The following is a 23,110-nucleotide window of genomic DNA, read 5'->3' as shown; positions in this document are numbered from 1 at the left end:
AGGGTAAGGACCGTCTTGAGATGATGTGGATTTGTGAATGTAACGATTAGATGTAGTTGTGGTTTGTCAAACTTTACCGTATAATCAACAAATACTTATAAAGGCCCTACTACCTCCAAATCGTACATCTACAATTCAACTCGATACTCAGTTTTCGTTAAATACCGAGTACTATACCCTCGCTGGACACCTCTCGAATACTAAACTTTTGGTTATCTATGTACCTCCTCTACGTCTCCTTTTTGCCCTTGAGCACCTGTTCAGCAGCCCACACAGAACGGTCAAGCACAGCGCCGACCGTCAAGACACCAGCAATGGAACTAATCACACCCAACACGAATCCCGACCACGTTTTGGCATATTCCTGACGGTTGATGATTTTCATGGGCGAAATGTCAAAGTGGAAGAAAACACCAGGAACACCTCCACGAGCATGCATGGTATTCTGGTGGTCCTCGTCTCTACCGCCAACGACTGGACGGTCATGCGTAATCACAGAAAACTGGTTCGTCTCCTCAGCAGTCTGTCTGTTCTCAAGGTACTCGAAACGAGTGGAAACGACCGAAAGGAAGTACAGCGCAACGTGCTCCTTCTTGCCCTGTTTAAAGTTATGGCCATCCAAAGGAGCAATGGAAGGCGCCTGGTTGTGCTCGCCAGGATGGGCAAGCTTAAGCGAGGCCGAGGGGTCTTTTCCAAACGAAAAGTGGTTGATGATGTGGTCAATGTCGAACTTGTCGTACTTGCGCCACAACGACATGTCGTGGGAATGACGGCCTTGACGGGAGATCTGGATGCCAGGAGCGAAATGGAGGTTTCCGGAGATTCTGGTGATCTTGGCCAGACCCTTCACTCTGCATCCTTCGTTATCACGAATACGCTGCTGGAGATTCCGAACGTAGCCTTCCTCCTCACACTGGGCGATATTTTCGCCATCGTAAAAAGCCCACTCCTTCACAGCATACGCTAGTCTGACGTCCTTACACGAGTTGCAGCAGTACTTGTTGTCTGTCTGGTCGACAGCAGCGTAACAAGAGCCACACGCCTGGCCAGGCTGGCCCTTCAAAGTCTCCTGCCACTTTTCCACACCAGACATGATTGGAAGATCGTCCTTCACCTGCTGGCCCAGCGGAAGCACTCTGAAGATGTCAAAGCCAGACTGAAGCACATCCAAGTGAAGGTCTCCCAGGTTGTCCAAAATGTCCAACGTCAACACGCCACACAGCACGTTGGGGAACGTGATGTCCAAATTTATATCAAGCTGTTTGTTCACGTCTCTGTCCACAACAAGCTCCGGTCTGACCACCATGGAGGTGTACTCAGAGTATTCGTTTCTGATGAGAAGAAGCACAATGAAAACACAGACGAGGGTGATCATGCCGCCAGAGGCGGTCTTGACACGTGCGTCCTCGACGGTTTTGGCAAAGGCGTCAAGGGAAATGAGCCTGGGGCGGGACATGGATGGAGAAACTGTGTGGTTTGGACCGGTGAAATATCGAGGTGTGTTATCAACAGGTCTGCACCGACGCACCTCCTAGGAACAGAGGGCAGTTTGATTTTAGAGTTGGGTTTTTTAAGAGATGGGGGAGTTTTGGATTTGGGGAGAGTGGGAGAAGATGAAAATTTCATCGTTGGTTTCAGTGGCTGGGTTGGTGGGTGAATGGGTAGTGGAAGGTTCTCAGCTGCAAAGGCGGTGAAAATTGGTGAGGGACGAGTATTATATTGTGATTTTCATTTCTTCTATTCTCGACTATTTCAAAAAATTCCTCCATCAATGAGAATTCTCGGCTTCTTATATTTCCAGGTGAAAGAAGTGTCTTGGTGGAGGTTTAAACCGGTTCGTGATTCCGCTCGGTTACTGTGCTGCAGAGTTGGTCTACCAAGAAGCGATGGAGAAAAAGTTAGGTTATTTTTCAATAAAATCTTCGAGCTAGACTTTGTTAACCAAAGATTAAAAAATGAAATCACAAAATATTCACCAAAACGGTACGTCCCTCGTTCCCTGTCTGGTCGTATGTACGCCTTATCAGAGTGTCTCAATCGCCATAACATTTTATACATTTGCATACATATGAACACATTTTGACAATTACGGGTTTTTCATTATCAGTTCCTGGGCTGTCATTGAGATAGCTCAAAGAAGTGGGATAATGGTGACTTACGTGTCGGGTAGTCCATAAGAGACTGGTATAATCTCCAAAGCCAACTTCTCAATTCCGAAGCTAAGTAAAGCACTTCAACTAAATGGGCTCTTCAAATTCCTCTTTTCAATGCTTTCTATCACTATTTGCCCTTTTATAGGGTTCAGCTTTCGTTCTTAACTGTACCTCCATCTAATGGCTGCAAACTAGCATTGACCTCTTCATATACTCATCAACCAGCACTCGACAAGATCAAATCAACTTTTTTCAAATCCAACGTCTCCTAAAAGCGTTCAAGAAATTATTTCAAAAAATCTGCCCTAATTGCCTCCCATCCACTGAACCCTTCCCTTCAATTCACCTACACCTGCACCGTGTGCACACTGGCATCAACAGTCTATCTTTCATCCTCAAATACCACCACTTTCAAACCCACCATGTCTGCATACTTTGCCAATATTAAGCCGCTAGCAGCTCGAGACAATGGCAATTCTGGAAAACCATCCCAGGAGAAAATCCTCCACATCTCCATGAACCCAGTGGCCCTGAGAATCGCCAATACTCGTACAGATGGAACCATACGTGTGTGGAAAAGCATCCAGGGACTTTCTGACCACGTCACTATAAAAAGTGGTCATGCTGAGCCTGTAAGGAGAATCTCCTGGCTTCCTACGACAGACAATCGTTTTGCAAGTGTAGGAGGAGACGGGTTCTTGAAGCTATGGACTGCTGGAGGGGTCTTAGAAAGAGAGATCCAGGTTGAGAAAGGTGAGGAAAAGTACCGTTTGGTGGACTATTCCGTGGATGGTCAATTGTTGACACTTACGGACGGGAACCGCTTGGTGGTTTTGGACGTCAATGACGAGTACAAGAAGATTCATGAAATCGAGCTTAGCAGTGATATTACTGAAGTAAGGTGGCTGTACGATCCACTGACTGTGTTCGTGGGCTTGGAGAATGGCCAAATCGAGATTCTACAAGTGAAGGAGTCGCTAGAAAAAGCGTTTACGATAGCTGGAGCTCGTCTGTCTGTGACCTCAATTGCAATTGACCCCAAGGGTAAATTCTTCTGTGCTGGCTGTGAGGAAGGAGCTGTGTACTTTTGGAAGACCTCTGATTTGCAGAATTCCAAAGCACTCACAAAGATAGACGAGGCGATCAGTTGCGTGGATATCAGTCGAGACGGCAGCTTTGTGGCTGTAAGTTACGTCAAGGACAGCAATATTAGGATTTTTGACGGTGCAACCTTGGAGCAGATGCACGAAGTCACAGACAGCTCTCTCAAGAACTTGGGTAAGTCGCAGCTCAAGTGGTTGCCCAATGTCACTGGATACATCTACACGACAAACCAAAACTTGGTGATGACCTATGCAAAGAAGCTTTAATGACTTTTGAGAGAAGGTAAATGGGAGGATGGAATTGGATTGAAAACTTGGGGCTTCATGGAGAATCGAAGTTGTGGTTTGATTAGACTGATGGGTGATTCGACGATCGATAACTCAAGGCCATTGTGGCCCTCTTGCATCGGACTTCTATCGATCTTAAGATCATAATCTCCGAGAATCTACACGCCACCCCTGGGTTTCCCATCGATCGTAAATGCATAACGGTTGCTTGTTACACCCTTTTTTCCAATCAAACCCCGGTACCTCAATCGCAGGCTGCATCTGCTGCTCTATACTCCTCCATCATTGGCCCGGTACCCTCGCCGAGTTGCCCCGAGAAAAACACAATAACGTATGATCTAGATAAATCCGGGTGTTTCAAACGTGAATGCTCTCACAAGTCCGACGTGACGCTTGTCGTCAACACCTGCAGTGCCCAAGAACGCCTCACATCTCTCATAAGCGTGGCTGGAGATCTGGACGATCTAGTTGCTTTGGTTTTGGATGTCGGCTAACCTTGGTTATGAGTCGGGGTTTTCACATGGATCTCAAAACACTCCTTCTTTGGGGTCATTCTCAGCTTCAGGAAGGCAAAACCACCCAATTGAGCCAATCGTAGAAAAAAAGAAGAAATGACAGAGCGACTAAAGTGGACCAATCGTGGGCTCTAACACAGCACATATACTCTGCGCATTTGCAGCCACCGCGTATGGAAGGGTATCAACCAAGGAGACACAAAAGGCCAAAAATCGAAGAAATAGAATACCAACGAGTGAAAACCACAACCCCAATTTGCCAAAAACATCTTCTCCCCAAAATTAAAAAAATCCCACTTTTCATTCTTCACATTCATCTCCATATTACTAAAGCAGGCTCAATGGAGCCTCGCGCCTGGGACACACACGACCCGCACATCAACACCGTAACAACGACAAACCACCTCCACCTCCACCACTTTCTACCCCATAGCCCCTCCCCTGCTCCTTATTTCCACATTTTCAACCAATCAGAGCGCACCCCTATGGATAACAAACCTCACCCGCCGTTCAGGTCGTTCTCGCTGGCCTCCTCGGCCTCGCTTAACCTGAGCTCCACAAATATCACCAGGGTCCCGTCAGGCCCGCTTCTAACGGTCAATCTGGCCCTCAATCGCACATCCTCGGCTCAAGATCACATGTACCATAAAGCCAAGGTCATGCTCCGGGCGTTGGGCCAGATCGAAGGAATGGGTCCGTACCTCAATGCTGCTTATAGTGCTGCTGAAAGATGTGCCGAACAGCAGGCGCTTGCTTTGCCACAACAGCTTCAAACAGACGGTCTGTCGTCAAACGCGTTCCGGGCTTCTGTGGGCTCCAGCGGCTTTTCCATCCACCTGGGCCATTCTCAGACGTCTCAGAACGTCAAGAACATCGAGAAAAACTGCATTTTTTCTTTCACCGCTGGCATTCTCCCGGCCAGCTTGAGCACTGATCCAGTGACGGAATTGTGGAAGTTGTTGCAACAGGGCGTGCCGTTGTGCTTGCTTTTCAATGCAGCCTGCCCTGACGCCCAAAAGATCGAGTTCGACTCCAATGACGACCTCAACACCTCCAAAAAGAACGTCTACCTTTTTCTCTGCGAGTACCAGAAGCACCCTAGCTTCAGCGGCGGCGACATGTTCACCATCTCAGACGTGTACCTGGACAGCTCCCACGACCTTCTCAGAGTGATGAAGGTGGTGAGCACAGTCTTGGATAAGCTCGGCCCCCAGTCGGATCTGGACTCTAGCATGCCTGACATTGGTGAATTGAAGCTCACTGATGACAAATCAAAGGTCTTCCGCGAGTTGATCCAGACGGAAAGAAAGTACCTTTCGGACCTCGAGCTTCTCCTAGACTACAAGGAGGAGCTTTCCAACGCTGAGGCTATTTCCAGCGAGCAGCTCCATATGCTATTCCCGAACTTGAGCGAGGTTGTCGACTTCCACAGACGCCTCCTCAATGGTTTCGAGTGCAACACAAATGTTCCCACCAAGTACCAGCGTATTGGCCTGGTCTTCTTGCATGCATCCAACGGTCCATTCAAGGCTTACGAGCCATGGACCATTGGCCAAATCTCGGCAATCGAGCTCATCAACCGCGAGGCCCCCAACCTTCGCAAGGCATCGACCTTGCTTGATCCAGGCTTCGAGTTGCAGTCCTACATCATCAAACCCATCCAGCGTCTCTGTAAGTACCCGCTCTTGATCAAAGAGCTCATCAAAGCTTACAGTGATTGCGCTGACACAGAGTGCTTCTACGAGCTACAAAGAGCAAGTGTGGCTATGAAAGACGTCGCCAACCAGGTCAACGAAGCGCAAAGACGTGCTGAGAATGTGGGCTTCTGCCAGAGCCTCATGGAGCGTGTCAACAACTGGCGAGGCTTCTCCATCAAAGACCAAGGCGAGCTTCTATACCACGCACCCGTCGCTGTCAAGGACGGCGAGAACGAAAAAGAGTACATTGCCTGCTTGTTCGAGCAGATTCTCTTCTTTTTCAGCGAAGTGCCCTCGCACGAATCCAAGCACAAGGAAAAGAAAATGAGAGAATTCCTTACGCTGCGGAAGAAGAGCAGCAGCGGTATGTCGAGCTCCACGGCCAATCTCCTCGAAAACCTCAACAGCGTCAAGGATAAAACGTCGCTCGAGTTGAAAGGCCGTGTGTATGTCTCGGAGATTTACATCATCAACTCACTCAACTTGCCAGGCTACTGGCTCCTGATCTCGTGGACAGGCAAGAAGGGTAGTGGCGTTTTCAAGTTGCGCTACAAGACAGAGGAAGTCAGGTCTCAGTGGGAAACGTGCTTGAGGCAGCTTAAGCAGAATGAGATTGATGCTCGACACAGGCGCAGCAGGGACTCGAGAGGGTCCTTGACGACGTACGAGGGGCTGGATGCGGGCAACGAATCGCCCATGGCTTACACCGGCCGCAATGACGGCACACCATCAACGCAGAGACATCACTCTTCGTCGTCGACAATGAGTATGATGAAGCTGAGCCGCAACCAGCCTGGATCGTCACGAGTGTCGAGCTCGTCGACCAACGGGCACCAGACGTCACATGAGCCGGTGCTGCCCGGGCTGATTGTGGCTATCAACTTGATCTACAAAAAGGCCAGGATAGAGCAGCCACTTTTGATCTCGAGCGGGGCCCTGTTCTTTGAGCTCCACCTGCGGATCTCTGCCCACACGGCGCTGAGCTCGAACGTGGACGAGGACGTTGTGATCAGCAAGCTCAAGTATAAGGACGAGGACGGTGACTACGTTGTAATGGACTCCAACGACGACTGGTCCTTGGCAGTGGACATGCTTGAGGAGCTTCTCGAGGCGGACGAGTCTGCCGAGAAGGCTTTAACGATTTGGGTGTCTTAGCGGCACATACATACACAGGGATACACGATATGGCGGGAGCTATGTAGACGACGAGGTGAGGGCAAATATCAGATGAAGAGCGACTTCGGCTCTGTAACGCAACCCGGGATCGATCCGAAAAAGACGCTGCGGCGCTCTAGCGAATGAGATGGGAAAGATAGCAACCACTCGGAGCCCAGCCGGATTGGTTGCAGGGGTGAATTTGAAGGTTTCGGAAAATTACCTTGTGCGGCAGCGCATGTGTTATTGGGGAAAGAAGAAACAGAAGAGAGACAACTAATAATCAGTTTTTATATATATATATAGTGCCATGTGGACCTCACGGCAGATCAGATTTTCTTTCCAGTGACCGTTGCCCAATTGCCGATTAGACCCACTTTGTGCCATTGTCGAGAAGCAAATCGCGGCTTATGATAAAGAAGGTTGGCGATTGGCTGCATCCGAAAGATGCCGGAAGGGGACACCACAAAGCCGCTTTTCACGACGGGGCAAACGCTAGAGAAAGTGGTGGGGAGAAGGCCGTTTTTTTTTTTTTGTTTGACACATTTGTGCGTCATGTGCGTTGGGTTTTGACAGCTTTGACAGGGGTTTGACGTTTAGTTTTTCCAGGCGAGGGCCCGAAACAGGCCTCCACTTTCTTGGCCTTTTCGTAAAAGTGCGTCACAGATGCCAGAGATAACGCGGCAAATGTGGCCCTTCTGCAGCTGTCCCAGGTAAAATTGCGCCTCTTCTTCACTAGAAAGCCTCCTTGGGGATCTGGCGGGCATGTCTTGCGGATATAAATAAGCTAACCGGTGGAGGGGAATTTTCGAGACAATGCTCAAGTTTGTTTTTTTTGCAGCCATGGCGGCAGCGTCCAACTACGATTCGGCGCTTGGCCTGACGGTTTTTTACGAATGCACCTCCTTGGTTCTGCTGATAGCCACCTTCTGTGAGTCTCCCTATGACTATACGTGCTACTGCCGAAACCCCGATGCCATGGCGACGATTACAGGCTGTTTTGCAGCCACAGCCGGGACAAGAAAATACGGAAACGACTATTTGGTGGAGTTTTGCCACGAAGCGTTTATGCCTGTGACGCTGCAACAGGTGGCTCAGGCGTACCAGAACTACACCAACCACGGTCTCGACATCACCAAGGTGGAAAACTACAACCAGAGCGAAACGGCCACGACGCCGATCCGGATCCCGGAGGAGTACGCCAGGCTGTACCGCAATTCGTATAAACAGATCAAGAATTCGGTTTTTTTCGGCGCTGGACTGGTGGCCTACTGGGGGTTGGTGGTTGTGCTTTCTGGGCTTTTCAACTGGGCCACCGTTTTCGTGCCTCAAAGCCGGAACCTCTTCAACAATGCATTTTTCAAGTTCGTCCGCTGCCACCTCTCCATGCCTGCGTTGTTTGGAAAGCGCCGTACGGAAAGTTTCAGAGCCAGGTTCCCCATCTTTGAATGGCTCCTCCCGACCAGACTCGAAACGCTCACCGTGGCGGGCTTTTTCTGGGTGCTTTTCATTCTCTGTGCCGTGGACGAAAAATACATTCCTGCTCCGTGGCGGTCCAGGACGGAAACGGTCCATACCCTGGTGGCTGACAGGACCGGTATTATCGCTACGATGTTGACACCGCTCATGGTGCTTTTTGCGGGAAGGAACAGCTTTCTTCAGCTCATTACCCGCTGGAAATCCACAACCATGATGGTGTTCCACCGCTGGATCGCCAGAATGGTGGTTTTGCTTGTGTTGATCCATGCGGTGTGCTACACCAGGGTGCTCAAATGGGAGATGCGGTACCCGGCTGAATTCGACGAAGATTACCTCAGATACGGCGTGGTGGCCTTGGTCTGTGGCGGCATTATCTGTGTCCAGGCGCTTTTGTACTTTAGAAGACGCTGGTACGACATTTTCCTAGCCATCCACGTTGTGCTAGCTGTTTTCTGGGTAGTCGGTGCCTGGTACCATCTTTCGTACATGGGATATGCCCAGATGATGTATGCTGTTTTTGCCGTTTGGGCCTTTGACCGTGTGGTCAGGGTCTTGAGACTCTGCTACTTTGGCTTTCCTACTGCTAAGGTGACGTTGGTGGAGGATACGTTGAAGGTGGAGATCCCCCGACCCAAGCACTGGAAGGCCATTGCTGGAGGCCATATTTGGGTGCATTTTGGTCTTGGGCTTCATTTCTGGCAATGCCACCCGTTTACGTTTTTCGAGTCGGTGACTGAAGAATCCACCATTGTGTGCTGCTGCAAAGTGAAAGGCGGAGTCACCAGAGCCCTAGCTAAGAAAATCGGCGGTCTTCCTGGAAAACTGCTTTCGCTTCGTGTTGCCGTCGAAGGCCCCTACGGAGCTCCTAGTCCTGTTGCTCGTCATTCCAGCGTTCTTTTCGTTGCTGGAGGTTCAGGCATTCCGGGTATTTATTCCGAGGCCAATGCGCTTTATGAGCAGAACAAGGGCAGCAAACAGAAGGTCAAGCTTCTCTGGGTGGTCCGTGAGCTGCGTTCGCTTGCCATGTTCATCAACGAAATGCGTGCTCTTGTCAAACACGGCATTGAAACGGCTGTTTTCGTGACAAGGCCGGAAATACACCATGGCGAGGAGCTCGAGCGTCTTTTCTTCGCCGACAGCCTGCTGGAAAAGGAAAAGGTCAAGGAGACGATCGAGGAGATCAACGTTATTGAAAAGTTGCAAGACGAGCTCCCTCATGTGGAGTTTGTTTGTGGAAGGCCGAATATGAGAGAGATTGTTGCAAGAGAGGTGGAAGAGGCTTCTGAATCCATGGCTGTGGTGGCTTGCGGCCATCCGTTGTTGGTTGACGATTTGCGTGATATTGTGATTGACCAGGTTAACACAGCAGACAAGCGGGTTGATTTCTACGAGCAGTTGCAAGTGTGGGCATGAGCTTTGAAGATTTGGCTGTCGAGGTAACTATAGAAATGTGCAGCCATCCACAATTAGACCATACGGTTGAGATGACGATCGAGAATAGTGTAGGTTCGATAGTAGAGGATTGTGATGCCGGTTGACCAAGTAGGTATAGGCGAGGGAGCAGATTTTGGTGATTGGTTGGATTAGAGTTTGGCCAGACGGTTGTCAGAGAAGAAAAGTGGGGGGGTTTGCTGCTGAACGGCTATTGCACTTTACGGAAAGCTTATCGGTGGTTTAGGATGAATGAGTTCACGATGGTTCTTTGCAGTCGGACAGCGGGACATTTATAATTAGTATCTTTTTAACTCATCGTGATATTTTGCAAAAAAATATTTTAAGGGTCTAAAGGTACTTATGCTGGTGCTGCAGGTATAGGCATGTCCTACTGCGAGTCTGACGCTAAATGCTGCAAGTAGATCCAACCACGATAGACATTTCGACGATATGAGTACCAAATAGGAAATTTGAAAACGACTGAAAGTCTGCCGAAGCCGTCTAGACCAGAAAAAACCCAATCTGAGAAATCTTATTTTTCGAAGGCCTTGCTGAATGACTGGCTGGCTTGGGCTCCTGCTAATTAATTAGATAGCGATCAGAGTCACCAGGAACAAAATGAAGAAGGGGAGTACTTTTCTTTTTTTTTCTTTTTTTTTTTTTTTTTTGTCAAAAAGCAGGGTCAAGCCATTTCTTCAAAATCTCGATACGTAGTGATCTCCAAAATACAACACGTCTCTGTTTGAAACTTTACAAAACCGTAAGCATTGCACTTTTCGCAGCAATGTGGCAGTAGTTTAAAGTATCTGCAATCACACTTATTTCCCCCACCCGTTTGCCAAACCACAAGAACCCGTCAACTTCAATGATATCTACAAAAAAATTATATCCCAATCTAATCGAAAAACATAAAAATTGAAAAACCTTCAATTCATTATCCCCACCACGTCCCTGACTGCAAAACCGTTTGCGCCAATCTTCAACGTCCTACATACAATCCGGCTTATCTACTGCGCGATGCCTATTGGTGGTCAATTTTTCGTCTGACTCACTTAGTGCCGTTTTTGCAGCACGATTTCCCCACCAACTGCATCCCGAGAGCCCTGAAAACACACAGGCTTATAAAGCGGCATATCAGCATCACATACCCTTTTTTTCAACGCCACACAAGCATGCTCCCACGCTCCAGAGGCCTCCTACTGAGGGCTTCGAAAACACTAACAAAGCACCCATACCGTTCAGTTCAGGCGGCCACGAGGCTAAATAGCGTCAATTCGGTGGCATTCCGTCGTGACATCCATACTGCCTCGCCGCTTGGCTTCAAATCCTCCCTGATCCGCCAAAACGAAATACCTTTTGAAAAACTCTCAGATGAAGACAAAGCAACCCTTACAGAAGAAAGAGCCACCGACAACGTGGACGTATGCATTGTGGGCGCCGGGCCTGCTGGTCTAGCGGCTGCCATCAAGCTCAAGCAGCTCGATAACGAAGAAGGATCAGGCGAGATGCGTGTGGTTGTTCTAGAAAAAGCACCCGACTTTGGCTCCCATATTGTTTCTGGAGCTGTTCTTGAACCTCGTGCTCTCAAAGAGCTCTTTCCAGAAAGCGAGTTTCTCGAGGATCTGGGCATCCCCTTGCCGCCCGACCTTGTTACCAAAGTGCAGCATGACGATATGCGGTTCTTGACTCAAGAGTACGCCTACCCTTTACCAGAACCACCACAGATGAGAAACCACGGGAAAAACTACATTGTGCTGTTGAGCCAGGTGGTGCAGTACCTTGCAGAGCAGGCCGAGGAGCTCGGCGTGGAGCTTTTCCCGGGCATTTCTGTGTCTGAGCTTGTATATACTGACGGAGGAGCTGTCAAGGGTGTGGCTACTAAAGATGTTGGAATTGGCAAGGACGGAGCGCCTCTTGGGTCGTTTGAAAGAGGTATGGAGTTCCACGCCAGACAGACCGTTTTGGCCGAAGGGTGCCATGGTTCTCTTACCAAGAAGGCAGTGAACAAGTACAATCTCAGAAAGGACAGTGATCCTCAGACATACGGCATTGGCATCAAGGAGGTGTGGCGAGTTAATGACGAGAAGTTCCAGGAGGGGTTTGTGGGCCACAGTTTGGGATTCCCGTTGCCTCTGGACGTTTACGGTGGAGGATTCATGTACCACTTTGGCGATGGACTTGTTTCAGTGGGACTTGTGGTTGGTCTTGACTACGCCAACCCTTACATCTCGCCGTACCAGGAGTTCCAAAAAATGAAAACCCACCCTTACTACGCCGATGTGCTTGAAGGCGGAGAGTGTGTTTCCTACGGAGCTCGTGCGCTTAATGAAGGTGGACTTCAGTCTATTCCAAAGCTCCATTTCCCCGGCGGAGTCTTGATCGGCTGTTCTGCTGGTTTCATGAACGTGCCCAAAATCAAGGGCACCCACACGGCCATGAAGCTGGGTCTTGTCGCTGCAGAAAGCATTTTCGAGGCTGTCAAGGAACTCGATCCAGTGGACGAGGAAACCGACTTTGAGGAGGCCCTTGATCTTCGCCAGTACGAGGAAAGCCTCAAGCAGTCGTGGGTCTACGAGGAGCTCCACGAAATCAGAAACGTCAGACCGTCGTTCAACGGTCCACTCGGCTTTTTGGGCGGTTTGGCCCATTCTGGCTTCACCACCATGTTCTCCAAAGGAAAAGAGCCCTGGACATTGTCTCATAAGCACACGGACGCCGAGGCGACACAGCCAGCATCGAACTTCTCTCCGATCGAGTACCCCAAACCGGACGGAAAGCTCACTTTTGACATTTTGACCTCCGTCTCCAGAACAGGCACCTACCACCAGGAAGAGGAGCCCAGCCACTTGAGAATCCCACAGCAAAACCACAGAAAACATGCTGAGATTTCCTGGCCCAAGTTCAAAGGCGTGGAGCAGCGTTTCTGTCCTGCTGGTGTGTACGAGTACATTGAGGACGAGGAGGAGCCTTTGGGCGTGAAGTTCAACATCAACTCGCAGAATTGCATCCACTGCAAGACGTGTGATATCAAAGTGCCTGCCCAGGATATCGACTGGGAGGTTCCCGAGGGCGGCGATGGGCCCAAGTACTACATGACGTGATTGACATAGCATAGTCTGGCCTTCTGGCTGGACGTAATACAAGTGGGGTTAATGGGGTGTAGAAGGCCGCTGTAGTTTCAGGAATTTGTGTGGTTTATGGTTGTTTTTGTTGAGCCAATTTAGAGTGATTCTTGTAATCACTAGAAAGTCCATGGAGCACTAGTCAAGAGCACCGTATTGTTTATAAAGAATACCATCTTTTCACGTTTAACGCCATATTTCGGAGATACGTCCTCTTAAACCGATATTTTTGAGGTTGGGGCTGACTTGCTCCACATCATTTTATGCAAGGTTTAAGTTAAGCGAGATACCTTGCAGCCATGGAAGCCTTACACTGTTGTACATGGGAACACCAAATACCCCAAAGTCTGCTACCTATGAAATTTCATCCGGGGCTGCTCACTATTTGAATCAAGAAAAGTATGGTGCTACTGTCGGGAATATCTCTGACTGCTTCAACAATATCTGTCAAAGTAAGGTTATCACATTATAACAGAACCCATCAACCCTCTGCTTTCCAGCATTTGACAGGATTGCATAGTTGCCACAGCAACATCTAAATCACAATCCAAAGCACAATCCCCACTGCAGAAACCATCCTTTGATTCTTCCTGGTTGATGCAACCTACAAGCCTCCAAAACTACACACCACCGTCACGAACTGAATAGAATCTAACGGGCGAACCCTAATATACAAGCAGAACTAACTAAACAACTTGTCCAAGTCCGACAAGCTGATATCCTCGGGAGCGCCAATCTCCTGGTTCAAAAAGCCCAGGCGAACAGCGTGCTGCCAGTCCTTGGTCTTTGGAGATGCTGTAGCTTCAGGAGCAACCAGGGACGCTGGCGAGGTGCCTGAAGAAGAGGCCAAGGAGGAGGCCAGCGAGGAGGAGGTTGAGTTTGCAGCAGCAATAGCTTTCAACGCAGCAGCATGGAGGGCAGCAGCAGCGGCGGCAGCGTTGGGGCTAGGAGAACAAGGAGCTTTTGACGCTCTAGGAGCGGCAGCAGCAGCGGTTAAGAATTTGGCCTTTTTGTTCGAGCTAAGGTACGACATGGACTTGGAGCGTTTGCCGTTTTTCTTGAGCACGTCGCCGAAATCGATCTCGTCGTCGTCGTCGTCGGCCTCGTCGAAAACCTCCAAGTCGTCAAAGTCGAAATCGTCGTCCTTCTTGGCTGCATTTTCGAGGGCATCGCTCTTTTTTGCAACCACCTGTTCCTGCTGCTTCCGAGGCTCCTCCAGCTTGACTTCGGTCAAAGAGGCCGCCACGGGCGCCAGCGCATACGGCACGAACAAGTTGGACCGGTCGATGGGGCTTTCAACAAAGGCTGGTCTGGAAACGCCCAAATCGAACATGGTGGACCGCCGAGGCTTCAGCATCGCCAGCTGCTTCACCGCTTCAAGGCTGTCGGAAACAGGCGGCTTGACCACGGAATTGGGCTGGGTGCCGGGCGTGGGGAGGTTGACATGGAAGTTTTTCGCCAAGAGGCCTCGGTACACATACACCATACGTTTTGGAGAAGCATCGGCCCACTCACGGGAAAGAGCGTAGCGTAAGTTGGAGTCGCCCTTTTCCACTCTTTTCACGTAAGCATTCAATTTGGCACTCACCAAGTTGGACGTTTTCGACAGCAACTGGGCCATCTCGGGATGTCTCTCCACAAGCACATCGCAAATCTGCTTCACCGTCATGCCGGCGCCAGCAGGGTCCTTTTCGTACAAAATAAGAAAAATAGCATAGAGCACGTCGTCTTCTAGCGAAGCGTCGCCTTCCTGCTGCGGTTTCGGTTTTTCACCAGTCACCGGAATGGTGGTCAGGATCCCCGTAGCAATGGGCACCCTGCTGGGCACTTTCACTTTTTTGAAAACACCGCCGTTTGCACTGTAGTACGACGGCTGGGGCGTGGAATCACGGGAGCTGAACAGCAGAGTCAGCAGCTTCTTCTGCTGCATCAACGAGTCAGGCAGAATCAGGCGGGATGTGGGCAGAAGGTCCCCGTCTGGACTAACGGAGCCACGGCGGGTCACCTCCTGCTCTGCCGTCTCAACGCCCTTTAAATCTGGGATGGTCGACTTCATCGGATACGCTGAAGCGTGTGAAGTAACTGGGACGCCAAGAGGTCTTTTGTCTGCCAATGCCATACCCTAAGGGGACATATATGGAAGTAATACAGGCCCAGCTAACTTAATAACTGGGAAGAACTGGGGTTAGTAGGGGTGGGGGTGGATCCTTGGAGGTGGGTATCTATGGAGTGGGGGTGGATTTGCTGAATCTGGACGGAAAGTTGCGTTGAAAGTGTATTTTGGGGATTTTCTGGAGTCATTACGTGGGGTGTTGTCTTGGTGGGGCATTGAAAGGGTGGTTGATTGAGTGGGATCTGGTTGATTGAGTGTACGGTTATCAACAGCATCCTGGGTACCATTGAAGCCGTAGCACCAACAATCAATATCCAAACTTTCAAAACATTGAAAGTGCTCAATAGCCATAAATGCCTTTGGGCAGGCAGGCCAGACTAGATCCCGCTGAAACACGTTTGATGATTATCCTATTGTTCATGCTATCACGTCATCTCATCATGACAACTCATCACAGCAATCAACGCAGATGCCCCCACACAGCCGTTACCAAGAGAAATCCTCCAATGAATCGAAAACTCAAAACTTCACGTTCTTCATGCTTTCAATTCCACGAATCATCTCTATTGGAACAGCTATGCGTGGATGCAAAAAGCTGAGGTCCTGATAAAACAACACTAGCAATCACAAAGACACATATCAAACACCACGGGAATCACAGCCCAGCCAAGTCCGTCATCCTGAAACCGTTTTTATCAAAATTTCAAAACATCAACTATCTTTTTTTCTGCTTCAGATCGAGACTCACCTGAGGATAGGGAAGGAAAACATACTGAAAGTGGATCGGCGAAGACGGGATACAAAAATAGCCTTTCGCGGGGTTCTCTGCTTAGGGAGCCGGAGAATGAATATGGACAGAAGCGCCGTAGCACGGGTGGGTTTCTGGAAAATGGAAAAACTGTAAGATGGTTTTTTTTTTCTATGCAAGGCTTATCCTGTGATGAATCGCACTACATGGATTATCACGTGACTTGTAGAGAGTTGGAATTTGTGCCAGCGGGGCTGGGCCTGAGGGTGGCTTTAAATTGGCGATTGTGCTTTGGGCATTTGTATTATGCTTTACAGCTGGATATTTGTGGTTTTGGTGGCATTTTTGGGTTTGGGGACCTGCAGATAAGCCGGTGGTCCCACTATCTACAGCAGCGAAAAGCAGTCACAGCGACTGAGGTACAGATTCTGGAGATAATGCGGGCCACTATCGCGCAGAAAGTGGGCAGGTCGTGCGTGAACCAGGAAGGTCTCTAGGGCTGCGAGTCATGCAAGAGCACGTGACTGTACATATTGACAGTGCGTGTGGAAGCCCTCATCGAAGGGCTCGAGGGTGCGGGTCACGTGGCAGAAGGGCTGCGACCCTAAGGGGACAAAAGTACGTGCGTCATCGCCATGCGATGCGTTTATGCCGCCACGCGGGGTCGATGCGCTTACGCAGGACGCAGGCGTTGATAAGCGATGGCTGCCAAAGTCTTTTCGTAATCTTCCTGCCAGTAGTTGTCAGGGTAAGGATTTTCTTTGTTTCCCGTTGGCGGCACAAACCACCAGTTCAATGCCACGTGTGCGCCTCCAGAGCCTTCAGCCAAACTGGTCACTTCGTGGAACCAGCCTGTAGGAAGGTAGAGCATCTCGCCTGGTTCTAGCCAGACCTCGAGTTTCTGGAGATCAAGGAATCCTGGGAAATTCGCCTCGGCGTAGATCTCGAGCTTTTTGCGATCTTCTTCGGAAACCTCGTCTAAATGTGCTAGAAGTGGAGGAACCGTTGAAAAGCTGGGAGGATCTAGGTCGGATTCGCCGTTTTCCGCAAAAGGCTCATCATTTTCTATGATTTCCTCGAGTTCGTCCTTGGAGATCTTCAGAAAATCGCCCTTTTCGATCATCCACCGAGCCCACTCGCCCAACATCGCACCGTCTTCACGCATGGGTCGCCAAAAACGGGCCTTTTCGTTCACCTTATAGTCAATTAGGCCATTGGGGAAAACACGCCTTATTTCGCCCACCGTCTTGAGTTTTTCAGCGTCTTTGGGCGAGTATAGCGTGAACCGTTTCCGTCCCTGAACTAACACATACAAGTTATCTGCATGGTCGTGGTGAAGACCCGAAGAATTGCCTTTTGGAACGTACCTGCCAAGGCTCTCTTTCGTGATGTTCTTCAATTCAGGCTTCGCTTTTTCACCGTCCTTGCATGCGCCCATCCACAAGTTGATCTGTTGCGGGATCAACGGTCCAAAGATGTCTGGAACCAAAGGAAAGTCGTCTTTTTTGTAGAGTTCCGTGAGTGGAGCCTGGAGAAGCGTGTTGATGCGGAAGTCGACCTCGTCCTGGGTGAGTTTGTGGTCTGGAACGACGAAATCCTCTTCTGAGTTTTCGAGATCGTCGAAATCGTCATGGAGGTTTTCGAAGTTGATGGACTCGTTGTCTGAATCTAGGCCGGGGGAAGAAAAACCATTATTTTTGTCGTCCCCTGCTTCGTCGTCCCCAGCTTCGTCCTCTGATTTTTCATCTTCATCCTCATCCTCGTCAATTCCACCCTCATTGAGGAAGTTCTCCTCCTCGGAACCCTCTCCCCCGTCCTTCTCGTCACCGTCGCCCTCCTCGTATTCATGAGACTCGTACTGCGTCGTCAAGTAATAACTTTCGTCTCCACTGGCCAACTTCTCTACAATCTCACTGAAAGCCAACTCCTCACGCTTTTTCCCCAGCCCAAAGCCTAGACCGTGCTTTCTCTCAACCTGAAGCTTTCTATCATTCGCCTCCGCCAAGGTGTCGAGGATCCTGTCAACTCGAAAAGCCGCCATGTCCACCGGAACCAATTCCGGGGAGATAATCTTCACAGGCGTCCGTTTTTCGACAAACCTTTCGAAAAAGCCTTCCTTCAGACGCACGGTCTCAATTGCTGGACCCTCAACAACAAACCCAGCGTATTCATTGACCGGAAGTGCCTGTTTTTTGGTGGTTTTCCGATCTAGACTTCTTTTCATGGGTGGTTGATGCAGGAGAACCGGGCTGTTGTAGTGTGGCTCTACGAATATCACCAGTGAAGAAGAAAAAAAAAAAAAAAGAAAAAGCAATTGAGCAAAAGAGACTTATCAGTTGGCAGATAGCGTGGTTTTTCCTTTTTCTTCAAAATGTCTCTCTCGCCTTCGGGTGAAGATGCCCGGTTTGTGTTTGACGCTACCCGGCCTAAAACGCTGCCACCATAAGGTGACTTTTCAAAAAATTCGAGATTAGCGTCACGTCGAGCATCAAAAATATCGCCTTTTCCCGGATGGATAAATCCGCCAGATAAGCAGCTCCCCCATGTATTTTTTGATCCCCAGATAATATCGACCTGCGAGTCCAAGGATATTTTTTCACACCCACCGGCGGGTCAAGAGGAGTATGCATGGTGTTTTCATTCACCTAACTTTAGACGATGCAACGCCCGGTGCACCACGACACTAACCATTGAGTAAACGGACGCCCTCGAATAGTAGTAGTATGGAGAATGAGGGCTGAATGGGTCTAGAGCAGCCCCCACGCTGTGAAATTGTTTGCCGATCGGACGCCTGGATATTGCCCATTCGCTGCACGCACGTAGAGAGAGCGCATATAAAGAGAGCGCATTGAGAGAAGAGAGTGTGAAAGATCCGAAGGCACGAGGGTTCACAATAGCGACACTGACGGGAAAAGTCGTGCTAAGCCCCGCCATCCCGTTGAACGTAGATAGCTTTAGCTTGTAGAGTGTAAAAAAAGAAAAAGCAAATCAGCCCGCTTTGTGGCAGAAATGCCAGATGATCCAGGGTCTAGAGGACATGGGGATCCGGGCAACTCCAGGAATGCAACAATGATTTTTGAAGCCCACTCGGGCAGAACAACGAGGTCCCGACTTGGAAAAACCGCACAATGGGGCGCTTAGGACGTTGGACCGTCTGGATCTCCGCAAGCGTTGAAAAAAAGAAGGCAATTGGGGGCTGACGAAAAACCGGAATAACGAAATTAGCAGCGGGGCGACGCCAATGGGATTTCGCTTTCCCCTATTTGCAGCCGGGGCTCGTGGAGGCTCGGAAAGTGCACGATCGAGACCCTGCCACAATGCTGGCAGGCCGAGAACTCAGGTTTCGACATTTATCAAATTGTCGACATTATCAGATTGTCGACATTTATCAATTGCCCAGGGCACAATAGCCAAAGTCGCCATTTGTTCGATTGCAAGCCGCCACAATGGAGCTCAGAACGGGCCGCTGAGGATGCGCCAATTAGAATTATGTAGGTGAAGAGGACAATGGAGACCGCCCAGTTATGGCAAATGAGGAATGTGGATCAAAGAGGAAGTCGAAAGGGGGTAGGGCTCGGAAGCGAGTAGGTTTTTCGCCCAGACAAGGCAACACGGCTGGAAAATGGGAACTTTGTCGTTGGAGCAATTGTGGTGATGACAAGAAGCTTGGGTTTGGCGTGTGATAAAACGATTTTCCAAGAAGGGAAACGATCAGCCGGGACTAGACGAGCTGTCAGTTCGGTTGTCGATCGCTGCTCTGGCCGGATGTATCGTTGGAGAGGATTTCAGAATTGTGGAGGTTGTATCGTTTGGAGAGGGATTCAGCCTTTAGTGGATGAAGTATTGAAAGTAGTAAAGTATTGAATGTAGTAAAGTATTGAATGTAGTAAAGTATTGAATGTAGTAAAGTATTGAAATTTAGTAAAGTCTTGAAATTAGTAGAGTATTGAAATTAGTAGACTATTGAATGTAGTAGAGTATTGAAATTAGTAGAGTATTGAAATTAGTAAAGTATTGAAATCAGTAGAGTAGAATTGACAATTGAAGAGAATGACGACTACAGAAACCAGGCCATGGAGTCGGAATTGAGGTTTACTTGGACCCGGAATTGGAGTTCTGGGCGGTGGGATTCGTTTGTAGATGGGTGCAAAATGAAAAGTCAGTCCACAAACCAGCCGTCGCCAATTCCACCCCTTATTCCGCCTGGATATCGACAGCGCCAGATATCAGAATTTATTCAATTGAGCGGAAACCACAAAGTCAAAGGCCTGGGCTTCTTAGACTCGAGCGATTATCGTATATCCTCATCAATTGCAATAATGCTAAAACTCTGCCTCCCTACAATCTACAACACACCAATCTGAAGTCCACCAGCGCTGGGTATCGAATTTTATTCAATTGAGCGGAAACCACAGTCCAGCAATTGACCTGGGCTTCTCAGAATCAAACGATTATCGTAAATCCTCATCAATTGCAATAATGCTAAACCAAAGCTACGCCTACACCCCATCAATCCTATGTCTGTATTGTCTAGTGAATGTAAAAGACAGCCTTGCTCATGCTCTTTGATCTCTTGACGCCCGGCGCATGGGCATTTTCGTAGCTGCGCTTGCCTCCAAACATTCTGTCCAGCTCGGCCGGCAGAAGGTTGGGCAGCGGCAATGTCCGTTGTGTTCTGGGCAGCAACTGGTGCAATCCAAACGGCTTCACGTAGCCTGGGTGGGAGGTGACGGGTGCAGAAACCTGGGGAGTCAAGGCCGGGCGAATAGGCTCGGAAAATCCGCCCTCCTGGTTTTTCGGGCTGATGCTCAGCGAAATGGGCGTTGCTGGGTAGAACTTCGGGTCACCAGGCCGCCAAAGCTGCCTGTGGGGGACCTCGAAGGCTCGTCTCTGGAAACAGGCGTATTAAGCTCAATGGCACCGCAATCGCTCGAAGTGGGAGCAGCGCCCGTGTGAGAAAACACCGAGTTGGGAGCCAAGTGCTTCCAGGTGAACGCCACAAGCTGCTTCATGAGGTTGAGGAAGCGCAGGTCCTCGTTGAAGTACTTGGTTTTGAGCGAGGGAGGAGGACACTTGAGCACCTTGATGAGCAAGCCAAAGGCCGCATTGTAGGTGGAGTGGTTGACAATAGGCACCTCGGTCTCCACGGCAACGTAGGTCAAGAAAGCATGGGTGGTGAAGTCGGCACTGGTGTTGAGGATAAGACACGCAAGCACGACACTCATCAAGGCAATCTTGGGCAGCAGGTAGTTGAAGTATATGTTTGGGTAGAACTGGATGAGTTCACAGATGTAGATGGCCACGATCTTCACGTCGTTGCAGACCTTGTGGGGGTTCTTAGAGCCGGCTAAGAAAGGGGACAGGGCCAAGGCGTTGATGTACAAGTCGACGAAAGCATCAAAAGTTGGGGCATCCACAAGCCAGCCCAACAGCTTCAAAACGTGGTTTTCCATCTCCAAAAACAACTTCTTGTCGTAGCAGTGGCAGCAGTACTTGCACAAGTCATTGAGACTGGGGATGCGGAACTTGGAGTCCAAGTTTTTGCAGGCGATCCAGAGCGCCGTGAGGCCCAAGAGCTGGTAGTGCTGTTTCTTGACAATGCGGACCGAGCAGTATCTGTCAATGATGTTGACGGTCAAGGGGAAGGTCAGCTTGCTCAAGTTGAGCTTGTTGATCACGTCCATCAAAAAGTCAAGCAAGAGCGGACGCATGCGTAGGTTGATCTCCGGCTGCTGCTGGATAAGGTGCAAGTTGGGTCTGGTCTTGGTGTCCAAGTCCAAAAGATGATGGTGGATATCGAGTTTGTACTCGTCCACGTGAGCCTTGTGGGCCTTATACTCTGCTAGTTGGACACGGACGTCCTGGGCCTTTGCAGAGGCTTGAGAAACACGAACATGGTGGTAGAAGTCTGGCGAGCTCATGCTAGAAGGTCACTGGGGGCCATATAACGAATGCAAGGGGAGGTTTGGTTGGGATAAATTTTTGAAACGAAGGGATGCAACGAAACAACGAAATGAAAGAATGCAGTAGGGATTCCTTGACCAGTGGGGTTGAACAAAAGTTGATTTAGTCACGACAGGAGGACCGTCTGAGAGACTGAAACGTCAAAACCTGGGTAGGAGGAACAAGGTGGAAGATGAATAAAAAAAAAAAGAATATGATGCTGGGGGTGATGACCAAAAGGGGGTTTGGGGAGTGGACGCCCGCAGGTGGTGGGTGAAGTAGGGACTTTTCAAAAAAACAGCGAAGTGAGGACCTGGGGGGGGGTTTGGAAATTATATATGTAAAGGGGCGCCAGTAGTTAGTACCGATGGATCGAAGTATGGCAGGGTGCATGGTGCACGGGTCTGCGGAAAGGACATTCAAGCTTTTTTTTGCTAAGTGGCAGGCTTGACGCACGACGCACGACGCACGCGCATGCGCGTATTGCATTACCCTCTCACTGGGTGCCCAGGAAGCATTTTATTTGATTAGAGAGAGGAGCACTATGGATGCATGTGTATGCACAAGACAATAATGCCCATCCATTTGTCTTAGTCTTCGAATCCACCGTCGACTCCTCGACAACCGGGGGCGCTTCGAGCGGGGCTTCCTCCTAGGCAGTAATGACCCGTAAATGCTAGTTTATCAAAAAATAATGCGGGAGTGTCCTGTCAATGGTTACTCGGCAACATCGTTAGTTTTTTTTATCACTGTGGTAACTCTTTGCATGCCTCACAGGCACTGGGCACCTCGGTTTTCCGGGGAGGTGTGGCCCGGTGCGACAACCCCCGGTATTCCCACAACGACCCCCCGGTTCTACGTGCGGTGGGATGGGTCGGATTTCAGCGAGTCCCGGTCCCGCCTGACCTAATTCTACTAAAGCCAGCCATAGCCAGGGGCTATTGACAACGGGTGACTATTCTATTATTTGCAATTCCTCTTAAACCAACCCACCGCTGGAAAGCATGATCCGTTGAGAGGTAGGGCATCGCATGGCCCGAGGGTAGAAGGAATCGCCTTGCGACATGGGAACACCTCACCGGTTTGGTGGTGTACGGGTGTTCGGAACGCCCACCCAGGTCCTCCCTCGGAAGATCCCTCCCTTCCCTGCCTGCCCTCGGCGACATTGCCCGAACCGGTGGGCGATGAGAAAAAAAAAAAAAACCCCCCAAAGCCCCCTTCTCACGTACGTCGTGCGACATGTAGCTCGCTCGAGCCACGCATGTCTCTTTCAACCCCCCAAGACCACATAATTAACCGTATAAACCCGTGCCCCATCTGACTGCCATGGTTCAAGTTGAACCGAGAGGCGGGTTCCAAA

The 23,110-nt window shown here is 49.7% G+C and overlaps 8 protein-coding genes across 8 annotated transcripts; 4 read left to right on the top strand and 4 right to left on the bottom strand. All coding sequences in view use genetic code 12, as the record gives it.

Annotated features, from left to right (window-relative positions):
- Nucleotides 1-229: 229 nt before the first annotated feature.
- ERV46 (Erv46p) lies at nt 230-1,456 on the bottom strand (the record flags this gene model as incomplete). Its single annotated transcript, XM_025481044.1, has 1 exon — nt 230-1,456. The coding sequence occupies one exon, from the start codon at nt 1,454-1,456 to the stop codon at nt 230-232; it is 1,227 nt and encodes a 408-aa protein (XP_025335344.1).
- Nucleotides 1,457-2,575: 1,119 nt separating this feature from the next.
- CXQ87_002537 (uncharacterized protein) lies at nt 2,576-3,523 on the top strand (the record flags this gene model as incomplete). Its single annotated transcript, XM_025481043.1, has 1 exon — nt 2,576-3,523. The coding sequence occupies one exon, from the start codon at nt 2,576-2,578 to the stop codon at nt 3,521-3,523; it is 948 nt and encodes a 315-aa protein (XP_025335343.1).
- A 1,021-nt stretch (nt 3,524-4,544) lies between these two features.
- On the top strand, nt 4,545-6,911 carry CDC24 (Rho family guanine nucleotide exchange factor; the record flags this gene model as incomplete). The annotated part of the gene is made up of 1 exon (XM_025481042.1): nt 4,545-6,911. The coding sequence occupies one exon, from the start codon at nt 4,545-4,547 to the stop codon at nt 6,909-6,911; it is 2,367 nt and encodes a 788-aa protein (XP_025335342.1).
- Nucleotides 6,912-7,754: 843 nt separating this feature from the next.
- Nucleotides 7,755-9,803, top strand: CXQ87_002535 (ferric reductase family protein; the record flags this gene model as incomplete). Its single annotated transcript, XM_025481041.1, has 1 exon — nt 7,755-9,803. One exon carries the CDS (start codon nt 7,755-7,757, stop codon nt 9,801-9,803), a length of 2,049 nt encoding a protein of 682 aa, XP_025335341.1.
- A 1,193-nt stretch (nt 9,804-10,996) lies between these two features.
- On the top strand, nt 10,997-12,925 carry CXQ87_002534 (putative electron-transferring-flavoprotein dehydrogenase; the record flags this gene model as incomplete). The annotated part of the gene is made up of 1 exon (XM_025481040.1): nt 10,997-12,925. One exon carries the CDS (start codon nt 10,997-10,999, stop codon nt 12,923-12,925), a length of 1,929 nt encoding a protein of 642 aa, XP_025335340.1.
- A 703-nt stretch (nt 12,926-13,628) lies between these two features.
- GDS1 (Gds1p) lies at nt 13,629-15,065 on the bottom strand (the record flags this gene model as incomplete). The annotated part of the gene is made up of 1 exon (XM_025481039.1): nt 13,629-15,065. The coding sequence occupies one exon, from the start codon at nt 15,063-15,065 to the stop codon at nt 13,629-13,631; it is 1,437 nt and encodes a 478-aa protein (XP_025335339.1).
- A 1,415-nt stretch (nt 15,066-16,480) lies between these two features.
- CXQ87_002532 (uncharacterized protein) lies at nt 16,481-18,031 on the bottom strand (the record flags this gene model as incomplete). Its single annotated transcript, XM_025481038.1, has 1 exon — nt 16,481-18,031. The coding sequence occupies one exon, from the start codon at nt 18,029-18,031 to the stop codon at nt 16,481-16,483; it is 1,551 nt and encodes a 516-aa protein (XP_025335338.1).
- A 2,306-nt stretch (nt 18,032-20,337) lies between these two features.
- On the bottom strand, nt 20,338-21,728 carry CLN3 (cyclin; the record flags this gene model as incomplete). The annotated part of the gene is made up of 2 exons (XM_025481037.1): nt 20,338-20,614; nt 20,683-21,728. The coding sequence occupies 2 exons, from the start codon at nt 21,726-21,728 to the stop codon at nt 20,338-20,340; spliced, it is 1,323 nt and encodes a 440-aa protein (XP_025335337.1).
- Nucleotides 21,729-23,110: the final 1,382 nt, after the last annotated feature.

This window comes from Candidozyma duobushaemuli, assembly GCF_002926085.2.
Source record: "Candidozyma duobushaemuli strain B09383 chromosome Unknown B_B09383, whole genome shotgun sequence".
NCBI classification, from domain to species: domain Eukaryota; kingdom Fungi; phylum Ascomycota; class Pichiomycetes; order Serinales; family Metschnikowiaceae; genus Candidozyma; species Candidozyma duobushaemuli.
Note: the sequence above shows the minus strand (reverse complement) of the source record. Positions and strands in the feature narration are given on the sequence as shown.